This window comes from Drosophila innubila (genome assembly GCF_004354385.1).
Source record: "Drosophila innubila isolate TH190305 chromosome 2L unlocalized genomic scaffold, UK_Dinn_1.0 5_B_2L, whole genome shotgun sequence".
Classification (NCBI taxonomy): Eukaryota; Metazoa; Arthropoda; class Insecta; order Diptera; family Drosophilidae; genus Drosophila; species Drosophila innubila.
Genome location: NW_022995373.1, coordinates 1,381,471 through 1,404,546, shown reverse-complemented (window position 1 = coordinate 1,404,546; position 23,076 = coordinate 1,381,471). Strand labels below are relative to the sequence as shown.

The following is a 23,076-nucleotide window of genomic DNA, read 5'->3' as shown; positions in this document are numbered from 1 at the left end:
AGACTTTTAACTCGTATAGAGGGTTGTTATGTATAATATATGTTCTCATTTCCAAAATTCGCTTCTACGCTGAAAAAAATACAAACTTCTAAAATTAAGCACATTCTTTGATCTTATTCCTAAAATAAGACAACTTTAAGACCATATTAATAATACTAAGAATATTAATCTAAACAAGTGGGCGGTTACAGTCGAGCACGCTCGACAGTAGGATACCTTGTGCCCAGCTACTCTGTACTGAGATTGATTTTCAACCAATTGTTCCTAAGGCAGTTATACGACATAGTGGACCGATTTGAACCTAATCTGAATGTACAAACCCAACATAAAAATATTTTTTTCAAATAATATCACCACAAACACTGCCTAAATCTCTAGAGATTTTTTAAACAAACTCTTTTAAAATTTCCGAGTTATATAAGTATTATTTTAGGTATGTTTTATATAATTAATAAATTAATTCAAAATACATTTCATTAAATCTTAAAAAATACCTTAATGCATTAATCTTTCCAAAATATTTTTGTTATTTGAAAGCATTGCTTGCATAGTTTCAGCAACACCACCTTTTGGATTGCTTTTAGAGATTTTTAGAACACACATTCGAACTCACACTGAATTTTGTTCGTCTCAAAATTGGATATCAGAAATTTTGGGGCTTGAAACTGCTTTCGTCACTAGACTTTTACCTCGTGTGAAAGTTTTTTTTGTGGGATTCGTACTAAGCTAGTTTACAATTTTTTTGTGCTTAAAATATTTTTTTTTTCAAAAAAGAAAGTAAAAAATAAGATCGTTACGTACTAAAAACAAATACGTTTTACGATATTTCTTTGTCATTGTCGCACCTCAGAATTCTCAACTGGTTCTACCGACGAAAATATGACGTTAAGCTTGAATCGCTGGTAAAGTCAGCACCTATTCCGAAAGGTCGCTAACCAAGAAAATACACCATTATTAAATGGTATTTAATTCTGGTATTTTGCTTAATTTTAGTATACATACTAGTGTATGTTTTAAGATTAAAATTAATTAATTATGACAATGTTTTGTACCAGAAACAAGTACATTTTGGGTTTAGTTTAAGATTTTTGTGTACTTAATATAGTATGTTTTTAATTTTATCATACATAATTTAAGCCCAAAACGTACTTAAAGTAAAAACGAAAAATCTCATATTAAGAATTCCGTACTTGCGAAAACCGAACTTGAAACAAGATATTTGCTCTCAACTTTAGAAAATCCGAACTTAGACAGCTTTTGAGATCGTTTGTACTAGGGTTGTCGAATATTTTTTAAATATCGTATCGATAATATATTTTGTTTTGAAAAAATATCAAAATGATATTTAATATAATGATTTAAATTTTAAAATATCGATATATTTGATATTTTTATTATTTCCTTTTTTCTTACAAAAAGTGATACTCTCCCCAACAAGAAGAAATGATACGATTTATAGATTATATATATATTAAATATACATAACATTGTTTATTTCTATGATTTTATTATGTAATAAGATACATTGCTTATAACTTAAATTTTATTATATTACCATGTTTATAGAGCAGCTTAACCTGATTTTAACTTAAACCGTAAGTTCTCACAACACATTTTTTTAAGTGTTTATACGTGCGACTTTACTATGTTATTATTGTGTATTAATTAAATTTTTAGCATATCGTTGCGTTTTCAATGGCACTTAGTAGTTGTATATATAACCATGCGGTCTTGTAGTACATTTTTAAAACGATAAGTGTTTATACGTATATTTAAAGCGGCGTACAAAATAAGCGACGGGTTTAAAAAGCGAGCTTCGCTGAATCCCTGTTACCGTTAAATCGCATTAAAAAAAGTTGTTACAAAGGCGGTTTAAGGTAACTCGCTTTCAATTTAAGCAACCTAATACACTGTATAAACATGGTGTATAATAAGACACATTGTTTATTACTTCGATATTAGTATGTAATGAGATACTAAATTTTTTTTATATTTGATATAAATATGTTATATAACTAAGCGAGCTTAATTATATAATATTAAAAATGATCGAATTTTTAATTCCAATACATTGATTTCACGGACTTTAAAAATACGCTTTGCGTTATGTGGAGATTTGTCATTCGGCTACGAGAGTCACAGATGACACATTTAAAGCGGACGCCAGCCGCTCCGAAGGCCCTGAGCTGCCAGGGCTGATTGGGTATCTTAAGGCAATTTTATAATGTCCCGGCATGGACGCTTTATGCGAATTCCAGAATTGCAAGGGATCAGTTTCCCATGAAGCATCCAGCAAGCTGAGATATAACTTCAGCTCACTATTTTCGTGGTCGTTTTCGCTCGCTACCCAGACTACAGAGTGATCAACTGAAATCAAAATTTTTTAAAACCCAAAAGCACATAAAAGGCGTTTTCGCTGGCCCTAGAAATGAACAACGGTAGCTGTTAAATGTAAAAATTAAAAAATTAAATTACATTGCTTTTTAAATTTAACAATAGTTCATTAAATATATTTTAAATAAATTTGTTGTCTACTAAATATACCAACAATGAAGATAACTCATCTTTGCGTACCCGAAAATTGGTGTGAAAAATTAGAGCTCGACACTTCTGTACCTTTCATATAATTTCATGAATAGTACCACTGTTGAAATTCATACTTGACAACTTTAATCAATGAAAGATCCAGAGTTTCAATATTATTTTGTTATTTTATGTTGTGATACCAATCTGAATGGATTTTGGAAGTAAAAGTTTTGTTAGTCATAGTGTAGGGGGCGCAAGTGCCCCCTCTGCCTACCCCTCTGCCTATGACCTTGAGCGCAAGTTCGAGTCCCATTCTTTACAAGGTAAACACACACTTAAATAGCATTTATATGAATTAACAAGCTAGAATTAAATGTATATATAGTTTCAAAATAAAACAACAATAAAAAGATTATACATTTAAAGTTCTTGCTTATTTTTTATTAATTGTTGACTTACATTTTATGAACATTTACTCTTATAATAAGAGCTCGGTCTTATTTGAAATGTTCTCATATTTTATTTCATTTCAAAGTCCTTCAACTTTATAAATTTGCATTTTCGCAACTTTCATATTGAAAGTCGGGACATTTGTTGACGTAATTTTTCTAATGTGGAACTATGCAGGTAACTGAATTGAGTCGATAATTCTGCTTTTTGATTGACAATTGTTGTTATTCAGAATAATCAATTAGTCAACGCTTCAATATTATTAATAAAATTATCGCTACTTTATCGCAACGTTTCTAATCTATTTTCATTTGAGCGTCGAACAGCTTCTCAAAGCACCGATTTAAAAGCTTTCATTTCCTCTTTGCGATTTGTTAGCTTTTAACTAAAGCTTAATAGCTCCGACCGGTCTTTATATAGCTATTGTTTATTGCAGCTTGAGTGGACCGGCTATGGATGGCTTTATAATTTTAGTATAAATAGGGAGCTGTTGTAGAATTTTCAGCTCATTTCAAGTTTTTCTTTTGTGTCGTGTGGTTTAGTCCTTAAGTGGTAGGTGGTATTTCATTAAAATAACGTTCTGTGCTTTTGAATTTAAGTATATGTAAATATATTCAAAAGAAGTTTAATAATACTTGCTTTAATCTATTAATTTTAGACTTTTGACATGCCAATTAGTTTATTGTTTAAATGCAAATTAAAGTTTACCTACATAAAGAAAAATAAAATCGGAATATCGGTCGGGAGTTCACCAAAGTTAACATTGCCCGGAGGTTTCTGAATATATTCATAGTTGACAACAGATATAGCTGTATTTATTAATTATACATTGTAATCCAAGATTTTCTCATATAAGTTTTGCGTGTTTCTAAACAACAATGACTATATTTTAATATTTGTATAGTTGTTAAAACTCAAAGCGTGTTTCAAGCTTCAGCGACTTAACATAAAAAAAAAACAACTGCATAATTTTCCAAGCATTACAAAACTCGATAATTGAGGTTTTGTGGCCATAGAAATACCCCAAACTGATGAGATTTTATTTAAGCAAATAAAGGAACCGGTTTGCACAGTCCCATAAATATAGTAAAAACTCGGACACTAAAAACAAGAAAGACATAAGTGAGAACACATCAGTTGAGAGGCTTCGACTAGCAAATACCCTCTACTCTGCAATTAAATAAGTAATATGATAAGTTCAAATCATATTTAACCCAAAGCATAAATCGATCTGTATGTGACAGTTATTAAAAAAGGACATACAGTAAGGGTGCAACTAGGTGAGGGTTATAGGGACATTTTGTCCCGGGCAAAAGGTTTCGCGTTTGAGGAATTCCTGTAAATGCGGTAAAAATAACATAAAATAGTAATAGCGTCGCCCCTTATCTTCTTAAGCTTCAAAGTAAATACACTTTCGATTGAATTCTATGAATGTAATTCGTTTTAATTTGACGTAGATCATTACAAAAAAATCTTTGATACGATATCAATTTGTGCCATGTCCGGGCAGGAGGAAATTGGATAGGTAAGCTAAATAAAAACTGATTATATTATTATATAACAATCTCTATAGAACACGAGGAAGCAAGCACAATAAGGAATTTTGTGCTACATAAGAAAGATAATTCTTTTGAGTTTGGGAATTAAGTTTTTTTTTTGTCCTAGAATTTTTAAGAGACTCTTTTCCTCGCGTTGATCTTAATTGATTTTCAATAAGTACAGGGAACTTAAATGTTAATGTAGCCACGGTTACTTATCCAATGCTGAACTTTAACATATAACAAGACTTTTATATGTAAGTTCATTTAAATTTAAGACTTGTCTGAGTACCCTGACAAACTTGATATACATTTTTATTATATGTTTGTATATTTCTCTGGGTCTTTGGACATCGACAAGGTCTTTTAATGAAGGCTTTACCAATTTAATACTCGACTGCGTCGGCGTGTGAATTGATTGCTTTGAGATCAATCGGAGACTGTGCAACTTGTTCCCTTGAACTTGAAGTGAATAAACTTGATTTAATCACACGATTTCTATGTTTCAGGAAATAATGTGCTTTTACAATTGACATTCCCCACATCAATTATTTATACGATTTCTTGTTCCAAACACGATCTCAACTATCAGTAAAATTTTATGCAGCCGCTGTTCCTTGGAATTGTACTGTAAACGGGTTTTCAAATTATAAATTATAAATTATAGCCCGAAAACCAGTTTCTGATTTTTATTATTATTTTTTTTTAAAGACTTTTTAAGCATTCATGCAAATGTCAGCTGGCCAAGTTTATAATTATTTCGTTATACATTTAATACGACTTTATGTAGATTAACAAAGATATAAAAATGTCACCGCGCTGTCCGAAAGGATTTATGTCCCAATCGTGTATAAATTCTTCAATGCTACGAGAAGACATGCGATCTTTCCGGATTACTTAAAATCACTTTACCGGCTTTCTTATAAATTTTCGTTACTTATCACCATCAATCCATTGAGGCTAAGCCACCTGTAACGGTCAGTTAGAAAACTGCATCTGGTTTCCAATCTAAATATTTTATTTTTATTACACAATTATGCAGATTGTTATATACCTTGTTTTATGGATATTCAATAAAAACAGGGTATATAAATAATGCTTAAACCTCTGCTATTAGACAACGGTCGATGACAATCTTAAGCTGGTCAAGGCCAAATTAAAATGAAAAAAAAATATACGCATTCAGCGTCAATGTTAATTGATTAATTAGTCAACATGCATTTGCAATTAAATGCAAATTAAAACTGATATTTAACATCTGTTTGAGTTTGGTAACAACTGAGAATAATCTTTTGTTGTAAAAGAACTGCAGAAGCTTTTTTTTATAAATCACTGCTGACGGCAGTTCGCGTTAGTGACGAAAGCAGCACGAAGGGTGCGAAAGGCGACTAACAATACATACATTTAAGTTGGAAAATTTGCTACGACTGTCGGATCAGATCAAGTTATATATTGATCGAAAGGCTTAGTCCTAACTTACAAAATGGCATACCAAAACTTTTTCTAATTTACCTGGGTCATGAGATACGGGGGTGTAAGTGGGAGGGAAAAAATTTGTATGATCGCAGCTTGTGGAGCCGTTGGGGCTTTTTGGTAAAATCATTTATTTTTTAAAAATTCTTATCAAAAATACGGCACTGCGCAAAAAGTAATTTTTATGTACAAAGAAGCTCACCCTTTTCGCTTTTATTTTTATTAATTTATATTTTTATTTAAAATTTTTAGATTAAACTGAATTTTGTTCGTCACAAAATTCGATATCAGAATTTTTGGGGCTAGAAATTGCTTTCGTCACTAGACTTTTACCTCGTGTAGAGGTTTTTTTTGTGGTTTTACTTTTACGTAAAAATTTACACGTTAAAAAACATTAATGCTTAAAGTTCTCTTTAAAATTTTTGACCCTTTGGGTCGGATTATAATCTCGCTGAACACTGCTGTTTTAAGCAAATTCACTGCGTAGAAAGGGCATAGCTTCCGGTACAAGCGGGCAGCAAAAAAAATTTTTTTTTTTTTTAATTTTCCTAGAATTTTAAACCGAATAGTCCTAGCGTTACCGTATGGTAACAAGTAATAGGCATTAACTAAAACTTATATTTAAGACAACATATTAACATTAGATTAACTTTAATATGATATTCTAAGAATAATTTGTTGTCTCTAACCGATCTAGCTGATCAAAAATTGCGCATTGCAGTGCAAAAACGGCGATTGACAGTTCGTCGCAAGTAAATTAAAATCGTTTAACTAATTTTAGTACTGAACTATATGCACACACATCATTAATAAGGTAACTGAGTGCTCTTTTTAGACCCCTTACTTAAGAAAAGTACAAGAGTATATTGAGTTTGTTTTGAAAAATATGTGTGTAACAGGCAGAAGGAGGCGTCGCAGATCCTATAAAGTGTATATATTCTTGATCAGCCTCAATGGCCGAGTCGATATAGCAACGTTCGTCTGTCTGTCCGTCTGTCTGTATGAACCCCTAGATCTCAGAGACTATAAGAGCTAGAGACGCCAAACATGGTATTGCAAGCAGTTCAAGTTTGTTTTAAAATTCGGCCACGCCCCTTTTATCGCCCACAAATCGATATAGAAAATTTCATATCCAAATTATAAGAACAATTTAAAAGCTAGAGACACCAAACTTGGTATGTAGGTTCCTCTATATTGCGAGCAGATCAAGTTTGTTTCTTTTTTTTTTGGATCGGACCACTATATCATATAGCGCCCATGGGAACAATCGGGCGAAAATCAAGTCTTAATATAAAACCTTTTTTTGTTTTATAAGATATCGTACCCAAACTGACAGAATATGCTTTTAAGTTGGTCTTATGCATCCTTACCGGTTGAAATTGGTTTACTATATCATATATCCGCCATTTGAGCAAGTAGTTCAAAATAAAAAGGGCGTCGAGGAAGCTAAATATATTGGATTTATAGAAGATTTTGCTTTTTTCATAGAACGTACGGGGTCTCCGACAGTCGAGTATGCTCGACTGTAGCACAGCGAACGAAGCGAGCAGGCGGCGGAGCCCCCTAGTTAATTATGAAACAAATTCGAAATAAAAAAAAATTGTTTTCGGTAAATTTACGCTTTTTATTTTCGTGTTACCGTATGCAAACGCTAGTACCAACAGGGGACAGATTTTTTCTATACATTTTATTCTCATTTCGATATTTTTTTGCTCATAAAACATGAATTTTTTTCAAAAAATTTAACAAAATCGTGAATAAATTGGCGAAGAAATGGCTGAGTACTTAGATCATCTAATTGAGGAGAAAGAAAATGAAAGCTTTGGGAAAACATTAACTCGATTAACTTTCTTCCACCTGCCAAAGGTGGAAATAAATGTGAAAAAGGTAATGACACGTATAATGATGGCTGTAATACAGTGCACCGATTTGAACAAAATTTTGTCATACATATCAAGGTGGAGCCCCTTGTTGGATAAAGCTTTGTTTATTTGACTTTTTCTCAAATATTATTAAGTATTAAGAATAGCTGTACCCTGTTACCATATGGTAACAGCCGAAAAAATTGTCCTGTCGATTATCCTGAATGAATGTTTTTTTCGGATTCAGCGACCTTAAATTTATCACTCCTGAAAGTTTCATGGAGAGTCTCGAAAACAAAGTTGCTCAGGACTATTCGTAAAAATCATAATTTTCTTAATACTAAAATAAATAGCCAAAAATGGGTTTATTTATACAAAAATTGGGAATATATGAATTACAAATATATTCATTAAAACGTAAAGTTTTTTAAAATCGGATCAGGTATTCTTGAGTAAAGATGTCAAATGTAGGCACACCTCTTCTTAACAGACTCCTTAATAGACGGGGTTTAAAAATTTTACCACAACACAATTATTTTATCTAAGACCCTAATAGTCCTATAACGTCCATAAGTTAATGCACGAAAACTTTTTTTGAAAATACCTATCGATCTGAGCATTTATTCAAAGGAGTTACAATAACTAAATATATATATATATATATATATATATCATAATACTTACTTAAAAAAAAACACTTTTTTGACAGTTTAAATTTGCGGACATCATTATGACATATTCCGCAAAATGAATTAAAATAATATTTCGACCTTTAACTTATAGGCCCAATGTTTCGTTTGCTTTTGATTGCTGCCTGTTTGGCCGTTAGTGTCAACGCCTACTCTGAGGGAGCACCCAAAGCTGCTTGTCGTGATCTGACGCCGCAACACGGTGCCGAGCTGCAGACCAAGAAGCCGCCATATAGCTTCTCTGGCCCGTCACATGTGCGCGGCGATGAAAAGTTGACCCTCACTTTGGGAGGAGATGAGTTCTTAGGCTTTATTATTCAGGCACGCGATGGACAGAATCGTGTTGTTGGAAAATTTCAGGTTGTGGACACTCAGCACTCCCAGACACTGGACTGCTCGGGACCCCAGGTGAGTTCCGTGTCTTCTCTCGACTAAAGCTCGCATCAAATACCAATATCTTACCATTGCAGGATACCCTGACCCATCTAAAGGCTACTAAGGGCAGTCCATTGAGCGGTCTGACTTTTGATTGGATTCCACCAGCAGGTTACAAGGGCAATGTCAAGTTTATGGCTACAGTGGTACAGACCGGATTCGTTTACTGGGTTGGCCGCGTCACCAAGGACATTGATGTTGAGTAAATGATTTGGTTTCCTCATTTGTCAAATTGCTTTTAACACTTATGATTTCCCGATTGTTTTGTTTATTGGTCCATTTAAAGGCTAATAGAATCATTGTGATAAATATTTCATGATTTTTTTACATACATGTTACAAGTTGTTATTACAGTTGATCACATACCTGAGTTGGAAAACAGTATTCTTTGCAATAAATTCCATTACAAATCTTAATATTAATCGAAATTTTTCTAAAAATTACATTTTATATTGGAGCTCCAGTCACTCAAATTATTTTGTGATGGACACATACAGAAGTCGGATCAGTGTTCTTTGCATAAAGGGTGATACTAAAAATATAAATCTTTTAATGATGGTGTCAAAACTAATAGTAAATTAAAGATTATATATTATTATAGGCAAAAGTATAAAAAAAGAATATATTTTTTAAAAACATTCTTCATATTGTGGTTTATATTGTGGAAAAATTTCATATTTATATCATATATACTCTTCATGAGAGGGTGGAATATTTTAAAAAGATTAATGGCGCTTTTCTCGAGATTATGAAAGTCTTTTGAAAAATGATCGATTTGACACACATATACAGACATTTCGTCAAATACAAGTGTTGACATTGTTAACAAAGCTTAATGAAACTTTTAGCATATATTATATTATTTTATATTTTACTTGTAAAAATGACTTCTAAATAGTTATTGTCATAGATTATTGTTTCATTATCATCTGGACATGGATTATGATATGGCAATATCTCTCTATATGGATTCTCTCTGCAATTGTAGGCACATTTCACGGCAATTTCGTAAGTCTTGGCAAGCAAATTAACACACGTAATGTTCGACCGGGATTGCATTTTAGTGGGCGACGTAATACAAATCGGTACGCCGTAGGTGTACAGTGTTTCTAAAAGGTACGAGCGCCAGTCGTAACCATTTTGTGGAAATATACGTTCCACCAGTCTATCCGTTAAATTGTCCAGATCAATGAAATCCGGATCGTAAATTATGATCAACACCGGATCCACCCTACGTGTCTTGGCAAAGCGATCAAAAGTTGTTGAAAATGTGCGCTTCACAACTTTTCGTTTGTAGCCCTGTAAAAGATTAGATATATAATGAGATAACTCCAAGTCCCTGTTTTGTTTCACATACCTCTAACTCAAGCGTCAACACTTCCTCGCGAGCGTCGGGCTGCAGCTTATGTCCAATGAAGTATACATCCAGTTGGCAAATAGATTGGTATTGCAGGAAGAAGAACATAAGATGCATTTCCTGAAAGTAGCGTCGATGCTTCTCACTGGCACCCACAACATAAACGCTGACAACTTCATGTGGTGCTGCCAGAAACGAGATATGAGTCAGAGCCAGACAAATGCTGGCAATGCCGCTGAACGATGAGCACGCGGCAAAACGTTCGTAGTTCTCTATGGATTGCCAGGGACTGCTGTCCACCTGTATTCCTGTTGCAAGGTTGAACGCTTGGACTAAATCAGTGCGTTCCAGGTCGCAGCGTTGTCTGAAATGTTTGATTTCTAATTTGTTCTCCAGCATCCTAAATGGTGAATAGAAACGCGCTAGCGTCTGACACACTTCCTGCGTGTGATGGATGCGATCCATGCAGCGATGCTTCGGTGAACAGTACGCAACAGCCGCACAACCGGAACAGGCGGTCAGCTTATCAAGACGAAAGCACACTGCACAAAAGGCCGGATTGCCAATGAGTTCACGCTCCCGAGTCGTCAAGAGTCGGCCCAGCTTCACACGCACCGTCAGCATCAGTTGTGAAATGGAATGCTGCAGACCAGAGGTAATTTCGCCATTCAGGAGTAGCGGATGCTCAATATTTTGTGATATTTGCAAGTCACTCAGCACTTTGCAAATGTCGCGATGTCCATGATCTTCCTCCAAATGCTTCAAACTGCAGTAAGATTGCAGCTTACATCCTCTACATTGAACACTGGGATTTGATATATCAGGTTGTCGTTCGTTTGTTTGCTTTTCAGCTTTATCAATTGATAACTGTTGTTTCCTTTTCAACTCGCACGAACTGTTGTATATGCACATGTGGCACTGCAGCGATGATATGTATGGAACATCATGAGTAAATATAGTTGACATTGTTATTTTGAAATATTTTGGGATTTTAAATCTCTAATATTCTTGGGCGCGGGTATCGGCTAAGGATGTGTAGATGCGGTTACGATGTTTCAAATTCATATCGATTATTCATGAAATACTTGAAAATATTTATTATCGATTGGTCATGTAGAGGAGCCTTGCCAGATCGCATAGATATCGAATAAAATGGCAACTTTAAAAACAGCTGTTTGGTAAATAATATTTGCAGCGCGTACAAAAATGTTTATAGAATTTTATTGTATAATTGAGTACAACTAGAACAACTTATACACTTTGACTATGCTGCGAAGTCTGGTGCGCAGCATTCAAAATGCTTGCAAATTACACCTCAACTCGAAAGCACACACAGCCCCTCTTTTAACAAGAACAGCTTGTCGGGCGCTATTTACACAATATGAATATGAGGACAACAGGATATTGAAGAAGCCGGCGATGGCTTCGGCCAGAATTAGTAGCCATGCGTCACAAATCGGCAACGAGACGGATAGTGACTATGTGCCGTATCAAGCAAATCTGGAAACAGGCAGTCGGATCAGTGTTTTGATTGAAGCGCTGCGCGTGCGTTTCCGTTTCACGGAGGCCGAAGTGCAGCGCATTGTAAGTGATGATCAAGTGCAGCGCTTCTATCGGAATCGATTCCTAATTCAAACGATGGATACACTGATAATGCAAGGTATCACCAAGCATAGCTTTGTTGAGTACCCCTGGCTGCTAGCCCTAGACCAGAGTAAGTAGGGAATTGCATTTTGGTGATGTCTAAATTACAAGCTCGATACATTCCAGAACGCCTGGATCTCAAGCTGCAGCTAATCAAAACAATGCAAATGCAAGACATTAACCACTTTGTTGCCTTTCTGCGCCTGACGCTCCCACGCCTTCGGAAGCTAGTGAGTGCCTTAAATGCGGAAACCGGAGAGTTATCCCAAAAGAATCGGGTCTACTATATAAGCGAGAAGTTAGAAGTTCGTCCAGAGATTGTCACCAAATATCTGTCCAAACGATTGTTTATACTGGAAATGCCCTATGACATGTTTGAGAAGAACCTCCAGCACATGATTCACTACAATGTATCGCCTATCAACATACTTAAGGATCTGTGGGCCTTCCGCTATACACCCAAATCGGTTGAGTTGCGCTTTGAACGCGCCAAGCGTGCCAAAAAGGACAAAATAATGCCATGGATGGTCCGCTGTCCAGAACCAATTTTGCAACGGTAAGGTGAATTCCATATATATCTAAATCAATGTTTGCTACAATCAATTGATTTGGCACAGTTCTCTTAAGCTTTCACTGGACGAGCTACAGGTGCTGGGCAAGTTCTCCTCAGTTGTGGAGTATTTGGCACATCGTTTGGACTTCAACGTAAGTGAAGCCAAGGCCATTATGGACAGGCATCCACAAGTGCACACAGTTCGTGTTACCAAGGTAAATTTGGTAGTGAATAAGTCCATTAAACACACACTAGAGTATATTTTTGATTAGATCAAGGAGGTGCTGGACTATTTACTTAATGAAGCCAAGTTCACGCGGTTCGAAATTGCTCAAGTGCCGCGCATTTTATGTCATAGCCTGAAGACCACGCAAAAGCGCATGGAGGAGCTGGCGTCGTACGGCTGTCGACCTTCTACGCTGGTAATTCTCTGCCGGAGTCGACGGGAATACGAGAAGTTCTTACAACAATGGATCGAACAGCGGGGAACAAAACAGCAGGCAACCGCAGAGTAGCCTAATGGCAACCTCTGATTATTTTGTGCAACGATTGATGCCCGACGAGCATAAATAAAAAGAAAAACCAAACAACAACACTAGATTTTCCACAAATACATATATATTGACAGACATTTGAACACTGCTAATATTTGGAATTTTTTTTAAAGACAATACATATACTATATAATTAATTAGGCATTGTAATGCGTGTTCCATTGTTAAGATCTTGATTAGCTAACACTTAGATAGGTTTTGTGCTTCACACATTTATGAATACCATTCAATAATTGTACTAATTTGTGATTTGTAACTGCCAAATGAATATATGGACCTGCATAGTAGCTAGAAGAAGACATTGAAAACAAGCAACCAGAAAACTTAGATTAGAAAATACATATATATAAAGCTATTCTGTAAACATTTGAATACAATTTTATGGTTTGGAATGGTTCTCAGAACCGCCATAAGCTCGAAACATTGCGATCTCAAGAACCAAAAGCTAAGAACCTCTTTGTGACAGTTTAGAAACATCTTTGGTATAGCGGTACTTAGGTATAAATAGAGGTAAAATGGAATTAGTCACGTAAGGCCTTGCGACGTTCCCAGGCGACCTGCATTGACCAAATACTCAGTGGTCGCATATAGCCAATAGAGCGGTATCGTTTCTCGCCATATAGCGCTTCTGGAGTCTCGTAGTTCATTCCAATGCGCTGGGAAATGGTCTTGTACATGCCGCCCGCCGTCTGAAAAGCCTCCTCGAACATACCCTCCTGTATCATGGTAGCAGCCAATGCGTATACTACGCCTGGCCACACCTCTTCTGCCTGTATGTTGCTATTGTCCACATGACCCGGCTTAGAAGGCTCACTGGAGTTCGCTATGAATCCATTAGCGGCTCCTATATTTCCCTCATGAAAACCCATCACATTGTTGTCGTATATTCGCTTCAGAGCCGTGCGCACGTTCTCCTTGGGATAAATCTCATAGTCAAAGCCACAGGACTTCAAATACCAATGTCCACACAACTGGTCAGCCATAATAGTATCGCGGTGATTATGGGATAAATCAAAGCGATAATAGCTACCATTCCAGAGCTTTTCCTCTAAGGAGAGCTTGCCTTTTTCCAAGATACCCTGGTAGCGCAGGAAATCATTGGGTTGATCCAAAAGTGTGGCCATCACTGACATTGATTGCAGAGCGGCAAGCCAGAGGCCAGAGCAGTAGGCACTGGGGCCATCCATTACCCAACAGTCGTAGGTCTGATCTGGCATTTTGGTGTTCTCAATAAGTCCATCGTTATCCTTGTCATATTCAATGGTTCGCTCCATTATGGCTTTACATGCGCCATACATAGACTTTAAATAGCCCATCGCATCCATCAGGTATACCTTGCCATTCGTCTCATTGATGTACATGGAAGCAGATTTGCGATTCTCTAAGGAAAATGTGAAAGCTTTAATGTAAAAAAGTATTCTTTTGCATTTCAACTTTAAAATCTTACGCTGCTTTTCATCAGCCGAGTTCTTGAGCTTATTATCCTGGGAGTACAGCTCATAGAGACTCTCCTTATCGATAAACTCAATGGAACTGAATTTGCTGGCATTGTCCGCCTGTGCTTGGGCCAGTTCATTGAGCACATAGTAGTCCCTATAGACCTGCAGCACAAACTTTGTATTGAGATCCTTCCAATCGTTCACATCATGTATGTTATAGCAATTGATAAGGGTAAAGGGTTCTGCAATCAAATACTATATATAGAATAAACGAATTTAATGAAGATTTCACATTAACTTTCCTTCATCAGGATCGCCCAGATCATGTGGCACACAGTTCCTGACCTTGCGCGGCATAACTTTGCCATCGTAAAGCATTTTGCGTGTATCATTAAGCTCAGCGGCAATGGCATCTTTAAAATCGTACTGCAAACTTACTTGCAGATTGGGCCAAAGATGGGCTAATGCTGGTGAAGCATAGAAGTGCACATCATACGTGTTATACATACGGTATTCATGACCTTCTAAATAGCCAAAGCGACCATACGCCAAGCGTGGATCATCATAAGCCAGCTCCTTTCCCAGCGAAGAATCGCATTTAAGCCACAAGGTGCCACCATCCGAGATAAAATACAACTGATTGAATATGGCACATTTATACCAGTCGGGCAGGCCTCTAGAAAATGGAGAGATATAGTATTAGTTCGACTGTTCTGATAAATAAGTAAATCAAACATACTCATCGTTTAGTATAGGTCGCTGCCAGGCATCGATGAGCCGCTCCCAGCTGGCATAGTGCTTTAATGCGTAGTCGCATATCCTTGGGCCAGATTCGCCGCTGTCATCGAAGTACTTGGTATAGTAGCGTGTGTGCGTTTGCAGCTTGCGTGGAAATTGGATCTTGGGCATGTCCCAGGCGAGCACAAATTCCAGCTCATGCGAGGACTGAGGCCTCAGCGCCAGTTGAGCACAGAGAGCCACACCAATGTCCTTGGCTGTGTTAAAGTTAGATTAAAATAAATCTCGGTTGATGTACATTTTTGGGATGTACTCACTCTTTAGTGTCTCCGGGGTGGGCTGCTCGTTCAATTGCCCATGTTCCTTGAGCTGTGCCCACAGCTGTTCACCATTACCAGCCGGATCGAACTGAGGACAACGCGTTATGCTGATTTCGGGCAAGACGCGACAGGCAAGATTGTAGCTACAGGGCATCTCGTTTATTTTCTGCTTGATGCTGACACCTTTGGCATTGCCCTCGCTGATAAGTTCCGACTCTGCGTTACCCTCCGCATCCTGTTTCTTGTTACCTGTGCCATTCTTGAACGTAAACGTTATAGATACCTTCCGCTCCTGCTCACACACGTTCTCCGCCGACCAGACGAACACGGCGCAGGGCAGACTCGACTCCTTGTAGTCGTGGGGGATCACTGGCGACACCTGGCGACACACCAAGCGAATACCGTAATGTGATAGATCGTATTCGGTCCAAGCACGTGGGTATAGACCCGTATAGGTGCATCTGGATTCCTCGATATTCGAATGCCATGCATTCAACGGCTGTCTGGATCGGCTGCTGCAATTGGGCAGTTGACATTTAGATTTTTGAGCTTCGACCTCATCGGCCTCGGCACCGTTGTTGTTGGTATTGGCTTTGAATGACTTGGTGCTACAGATTCGCATATGCATATTAAGTATATTTGTGGAATGGAATGGTTGGGTTGATCAGCATACAAAAGCAAAGCAAACCAAATCGAATTGAATTGAATCAAATTGTACATCCCAAAAGCAACAAACCCAAATTGCAATAGAGAAAAGATTTGGATGAGTCGGATCCATTTGTCAGTTCAAAATGTGAATAGGCATATATTTTTATAATCATGATTCAAAAGATTGTTGTTGTCGGTGTTATTGTTGTCGTTGGCGTGGTGTATATTAAAATATTGTAGGTGCAGCAAAAATGAGAGAAAAAAATATTATATTTTGAAATTATAAATATGTTTTCATTGTCAATTATTAAACACCGTTCATTTTTAGTGGTTGGTTAGATGTAGATGCTACAGTTATTGAGACAGGGTTTTTTTTTTAGAGAGGTTGACAAGCCTATCAGCGTAGTGTAACTGTTCTTTAAATTTTGTTTTCAGGAAATGTGTTTCATTAAACAAATTTTAAAACAAGCAAATTAACAAATAATATTTAAATAAAATGGAAATACATAAGGTTTACAGGGATAAAAGCCGTAACCAAAATGGAAACAGCCTGTATTACCCTATTGAAATTGGAAACCAACCGATGTCAAAATTTTGTACTATTCAAAATGCGAATAACCGAAATAGTACAACGATCAATTTCGGTTCAGGTGTAATCGTCGTTATTCAATAGATTTTATTTTTAATTCAAGAATTTGTTTACAAATTAATATATTTTTAAAATTGATATAACAATTTTTTTGTGAACATAACTGATACCGTTCATAAGACCGATAGCACTAGGCAGCAAATTTGAACTTTTTGGCTATTGCACGAACCAAACCCACTTTTTTTTTATGGATATGGGGCCCCATATGCCGAAAAACATTTTTTTTTCTATAATGAGGTTTTTTTATTCGAATTTTTTAAAATTTGACTTTTTTTATTTCTTTTTTTTCAGAGGTGCGCCCACATTTGTCATCATTACCCAAGAATGCCAAAACCTATTTTCGAAAGCTTTACTTTTTCTGCTAATGAATATACTACTGTGGCAAAAAGTACCGGGAAATTAGAATTAAAGAAACTTTGTGATTCCTATTGGAACAAATGTTTATACTTTTAGGTTGGCACTGCTGTCATTAACATTTGTGCAAAATTATACGTTAAAGTATTCATTGCTTTTTAGTATTAAAAACGCTCAATTTTATGGATAAACAGCGCCGCGTGGAAGTGTGTGAAACAATGCTTTCTGACTATAAGGATATGATAAAACGGATTTCTACGGGATATGAGACTTGGATCTACGCTTACGATATGAAAACTACCGATCAATCGAGCGAATATCGAGCTAAAGATGAGCCTAGACCGAAAAATTCGCGTCAAAGTCGCTCAAAAATCAAGGCCATGTTGACAGTTTTTTTGATTATCGTGGGGTAGCTCAATTTGAATTTCTTCCGACCTGGCAAACTGTCAACAAGGAATATTATTTGAGCGTTATGCATCGTTTGCGCGAAGCTATTTGTAAAAAGAGGCCAGTACTATGAGCTGGTAACTCATGGTTCTTGCACAACGATCATGCGCCCTATTATCATTACCTTGTTCTTCGTAGCCATTTTGCCAAAAACTTTACCAATATTGTCCCGTAGTCAGCTTATTTAGCTCCGTGCGACTTCTGGCTATTTTCTAAGTTCAAAAGTTCACTTCGAGGACACCGTTTCGAGTCGATTGAGGAGATTCAACGTGAATCGGCACGTGCTCTGAAGGCCATTCCTGGAAGTGACTTTTTGGCATGCATCGAGGATTGGAAAAAACGTTGGCATAAGTGCATAATATCGGGAGGGAATTACTTTGAAGTGCAGGATATTATTTTGGAAAATTATCCGAAACTTTTTGATTTATAAACAATTTCCGGTACGTTTTGCCCACAGAAGTATCTCTAAGATTTAAACCAGTAGTTTAAGAGACATAAATTTTCGAATTAAGAAAACCATAATTTTTTGTTTAGCTATTTTTAAGATTTTTTTACTATAAAATTCTAGGAAAGTCGAAATAAATTTATTACATTTTGTTTCCTATTTTATTTACATAGCTGCAGTTATTACGCGTCGTTCAAGATATGATTCACTAAAACCTTTGGAGAGACGGCTATGTATTATTTTAGATCTAGGGATGTTTTTGTCGATTTTTATGACTTCCTTGTAGAGCGACATGACCTTTAGTACGAACAATTTTTGTGGTTTTGGAGATATCTTAACCAGTCTCACAGAATATCAATTTGCTCTTTTCTTACACATTTTGACCATATTTTGTTAAAATCGGATTACTATATCATATAGCTGCCATAGCACTATGGTCCGGATGACTATTTTTTTGGAATGAATTAACAGCTCGAGAACGAATGAAGATTTTTTGGTCTAGTTTTTTGCATTGGGCTTATAATATCAATACGCGAATGGCCTAGAAAAGTGGGTATGGTGCTGGCTTTATTTTGGATTCCGCGATATGCAAATTTTTTGTTTTTCAAGCTATCAGCACCAAATTTGCAGGTTAGGCGTGTTACTATGCTATACTATACTATCTGACCAAACTGAACGTATATACAGTGGGGAGCAAAAATGAGTACAAGTTCACAAGCTTTGTCTTTCGGCATCTACAAAAACAAAACTATAAAGCCAAAAAATGATTTTTTCCATATTTATTATATTATTTGTAACAAAAATTAGTAAACAGCACACATAAAATAGTTATTTTCAAGGAGTGGAAAATAAAAAACCAAAAAAAACACGCATGTACTCGACAAAATGCATATAGTCGCATTGCTAACATATGCTAACAAAATAAGTTACATATCTCTTTTCAAAGTTAATATTTCATCAAAAAATTTTTAAACGAGGCACGTTTTTATATTACGAAACACAATACATTGCACATTGATTTTCAACAAAGCGGATATATAAACACAAAGTAATTAAAGTAATTAAATGTAATCTTAAAAATTAAAAAAACAGTTTCATGTGCTCTCTGTTCAAAGCAACTCTGTTCAACAGCTGTTTGCTAAACAGTGTTGGACAATGTGAAAATTTTGGCTATGCAACATTTGAGTTGGAAATATTTTGAATGCATCGCCATAAAAAAATCGTTAATTTGAACAACTTAAAATAATGACTTTATTCCAAAAAATTCGTCATCCGGTCCATAGGTCATAGGAGGGATCGGTTCAGAATCAGCCTTTAGCATGAATACTTCTGCTGTTTCTTAAGATATCACTGCGGACGGCAGTTCGCGTTAGTGACGAAAGCATCACGAAGGGTGCGAAAGGCGACTAACAATAAATACAGCTAAGTTGGAAAATTTGCTATGATTGTCCGATCAGATTAAGCTAGCTCACCTGGGTCATGAGATACGGGGGTGTAAGTGGGAGAGGAAAAATTTCAATGATTGCAGATCATGGGGCTGCTGGGGCCTTTTTGTAAAATTTTTTTTTTTTAATTCTAAAGAAAGATACGCGTCGATTGATACCTCGATGACCCAAATCCGACAATTGGTTCAAAGGATAACTGAATTTTAAATTTGTAGTGGTCATCTCAAAATGAAATAAAAAGTCAGTTTGTTTGTTTGTATCAAAGCGCTAAAAAAGCTTAGATGTAATGATAGGGATACATTTCTTTTCGAAAATCTGGAAATGTTTGTTCTACGACTTTTTGAAAAAACCGCTAGTTTAGCGGGAAAACGGTAAATCTCACTAAAATTGAAACCTCAACAGTTTCCAAACCATAGAAGCTACAGATATGTTCTAATGATATAGGAAAGGTGTGTTTGAGGGCTTTTATGCTTTTTTTCTAAAGTACTCAGGTGACATTTTACAGGTTAAATAAGGGTTTTAAGCTTACATTTTGGCGATTTCTGACAAAACGGCTCTAACGATTTCTGTTAAATTAATATGCCAATTTTCGCTTTTTTTTTATTAATTTATATTTTTATTTAAAATTTTTAGATTTAACTGAATTTTGTTCGTCACAAAGGGCATATCATCTAATCTAGCAGGTTGTATATCTGGTAGTGTGTTATATATTCCTAACAAATTTGGTTCAAATCGGTTTACTATTCAAGATAGTTGTTATAGGAACGATCGGGCGAAAATACACCATTAGTAAGAAACACTTTTTTATTTTCTAAGATATTTTAACCAAACTCACAAATTGTGTATTCTATGTTGTCCTTTACATCTCCACCAATGTTGGTTCGAATCTGTCCACTGTATCATATAGCTGCCATAGGACCGATCGGTTTAAAATTAAGTATTAGTATGAAAAATTTTTTTGTTTTTTGAGATATCTTAACTAAACTGATAGAATATGAATATTAGTTTTTCTTATGCATCCTTACCGAAGTTGGTTCAAATCGGTCCACTGTATCATATTGCTGCCATAGGACCGATCGGTAGAAAATTCAGTTTTAGTATGAACAACTTTTTTGTTTTTTGAGATATCGCAATCAAACTTATAAATTGAGTATCTTTAATTGCCCATTTTTTTCTATTTCCCGAATTAGGTAGAGATCGGACCACTATATCATATAGCTGCCATAGGATCGATCGATACGAACGGTTAGTTTGAAAAACATTTATATTTTTTTAAGTTATCTGTACCAAACTTACAAATTATGAATTTAGAAAATTCATTTTTAGTATGAAAAACTTTTTTGTTTTTTGAGATATCACAATCAAACTCATAAATTGGGTATCTTTAATTGCCCATTTTTGGTATTGCCCGAATTTGGTAGAAATCGGACCACTGTCATTCATTAAACAAAAAAGTTTTTCATACTAAGACTTGATTTTCGCCCGATCGGTCCCATGACAGCTATATGATATAGTGCTCCGATTTGATCCAACTTTGGACAGATTATATATAAAACCCAGTTTTATTTATATTCTATCAGTGTGGTTACGATATCTCATAAAACAAAAAAGTTTTTCATACTAAGACTTAATTTTCGCCCGATCGGTCCTATAAAAGCTATATGATATAGTAGACCGATTTAAGCCAACTTCGGTAAGGATGTATAAGACTAACTTAAATGAATATTCTATAAGTTTGGTTACAATATCTCATAAAACTAAAAAGTTTTTCATACTAAGTCTTGATTTTCGCCCGATCGGTCCTATGACAGCTTTATGATATAGTGGTCCGATTTGAACCAACTTTGAACAGAATATATAAAACCAAGTTTTATGTATATTCTATCATTATGGTTACGATATCTCACAAAACAAAAAAGTTGTTCATACTAAGACTTGATTTTCACTCGATCGGTCCTATGACAGCTATATGATATAGTGGTCCGGACAGGATATATAAAATCAAGTCATATGCTTATTGTATCAGTTTGCTTTATATATCTCATAAAACAAAAAAGTTTTTCATACTAAAACTTGATTTTCGACCGATTGTTCCTATGGGCGCTATATAATATAGTGGTCCGATTCAAAAAAGAAACAAACTTGACCTGCCTGCAAGATAGAGGAATCTACATACCAAATTTGGTGTCACTAGCTTTTAAATTGTTCTTATAATTTGGATATGAAATTTTTTTTTTTCGATTTGTGGGCGATAAAGAGGGCGTGAATTTTGAAACAAACTTGATCTGCTTGCAATATAGAGGAACCTACATACCAAGTTTGGTGTCTCTATCTCTTATAGCCTCTGAGATCTAGGCGCTCATACAGGCGGACAGACAGACATTGCTATATCGACTCGGCTGTTGATGCTGATCAAGAACATATATACTTTATAGGGTCTGCCACGCCTCCTTCTGCCTGTTACGCACATATTCGTTAAAACAAAAAATCATAATTTTCTTAATTCGAAAATTTGTGTCTCTTAAACTACTGGTTTAAATCTTAGACTGTGTATAAATGAATTTAAGATAAATTCATTAGCTTTCAGAAAAATTAAAGCTTTTGAAAATCGGTTTTGGCATTCTTGAGTAATTATGACAAATGTGGGTTGCACCCCTAAAAAAAAGTAAAAAAAAAGCCAGATTTTTAAGAAATTCTAAAAAAAATTCTCACCAAAGAAAAAAAAATGTTTTTTGTCGTATGGGGCCAAATATCTATCAATAAAAGTGGGCTGTTGCCTAGTGTAATCGATTCGGTTATATACTATTTTGAATATTTAAAATAAAAGTAAACCGTAAACATAACCGAGACCGAAAACGATATTTATTGCGGTTCGATTCCCTGCTGATTATAATCGTTTATTAATGTTACCCAAAGCTCATATCTTTAAAATCTGTTTCTGATAAGTAATCCGCCAATGAAGGAACACACAACTTTCGTGAATGGAATTAAGTTAACTTTCCACAGAGAGAACTTTTTTTTCATTTTAAAATAGGTAATTGTAATTTTTACTATTTTGACAGTGCTGTTGTGTGCCGGTGCGTCTTCTGATGCAAAATAATTTTTTTTTGTCAATGTTGTATTAAAATGTTATTGTAAATAACTTATTCAAAAAAATTTGAGCTGGACTGAAAAAGTTGTGTTTATTTCAATTTAGGACGATTACTTATCAAATTACATAATCTGAGTGGCATATAGATTTATATTCTGCAGGAACAGGCAAACAGGCAGTTCGAATGAAAGCAAAAAACCAATTTGCCTGTGGGCGCATGTCAAGAATATAGAGTTTTTAATGTCGTAGGTGGTGTTGCGTACATGTGTCCATAAAAAAGCATTAAGCAAATGAGTAAAGCATTAAAAATGTGGCACAGTAAAAATTTAAGTTCAATGTAGAATGAAATTTAATAAAAATTCGAAAGTTAAGTTACAGTAATTGAAAGAGTGTATTTTACATAAATTGTGTTAACCTCA

The 23,076-nt window shown here is 35.5% G+C and overlaps 4 protein-coding genes across 4 annotated transcripts in view; 2 read left to right on the top strand and 2 right to left on the bottom strand.

Moving 5' to 3' along the window:
- The first annotated feature begins 3,513 nt into the window (after positions 1–3,513).
- Positions 3,514–9,389, top strand: LOC117782652 (defense protein l(2)34Fc). Its single transcript, XM_034619671.1, has 3 exons — positions 3,514–3,528; positions 8,633–8,946; positions 9,009–9,389. The coding sequence occupies exons 2-3, from the start codon at positions 8,638–8,640 to the stop codon at positions 9,177–9,179; spliced, it is 480 nt and encodes a 159-aa protein (XP_034475562.1). The 5' UTR covers positions 3,514–3,528; positions 8,633–8,637; the 3' UTR covers positions 9,180–9,389.
- LOC117782651 lies at positions 9,249–11,320 on the bottom strand. The gene is made up of 2 exons (XM_034619670.1): positions 10,331–11,320; positions 9,249–10,272 (listed from the first exon to the last, which is right to left on the bottom strand). The coding sequence occupies exons 1-2, from the start codon at positions 11,294–11,296 to the stop codon at positions 9,838–9,840; spliced, it is 1,401 nt and encodes a 466-aa protein (XP_034475561.1). The 5' UTR covers positions 11,297–11,320; the 3' UTR covers positions 9,249–9,837.
- Positions 11,321–11,509: 189 nt separating this feature from the next.
- LOC117782531 (transcription termination factor, mitochondrial) lies at positions 11,510–13,170 on the top strand. The gene is made up of 4 exons (XM_034619553.1): positions 11,510–12,044; positions 12,101–12,530; positions 12,592–12,742; positions 12,800–13,170. Exons 1-4 carry the CDS (start codon positions 11,597–11,599, stop codon positions 13,040–13,042), a joined length of 1,272 nt encoding a protein of 423 aa, XP_034475444.1. The 5' UTR covers positions 11,510–11,596; the 3' UTR covers positions 13,043–13,170.
- Positions 13,124–23,076, bottom strand: part of LOC117782529 (non-lysosomal glucosylceramidase) — a 45,423-nt gene continuing 35,470 nt past the window's right edge. Inside the window, exons 3-7 of the mRNA XM_034619551.1 lie at positions 15,576–16,186; positions 15,260–15,515; positions 14,823–15,196; positions 14,529–14,762; positions 13,124–14,462 (exon numbers count right to left, since the gene is read on the bottom strand). Coding sequence (XP_034475442.1) covers positions 13,603–14,462; positions 14,529–14,762; positions 14,823–15,196; positions 15,260–15,515; positions 15,576–16,186 — 2,335 coding nt within the window. The 3' untranslated portion in view covers positions 13,124–13,602. The remainder of the gene's footprint in view (positions 14,463–14,528; positions 14,763–14,822; positions 15,197–15,259; positions 15,516–15,575; positions 16,187–23,076) is intronic.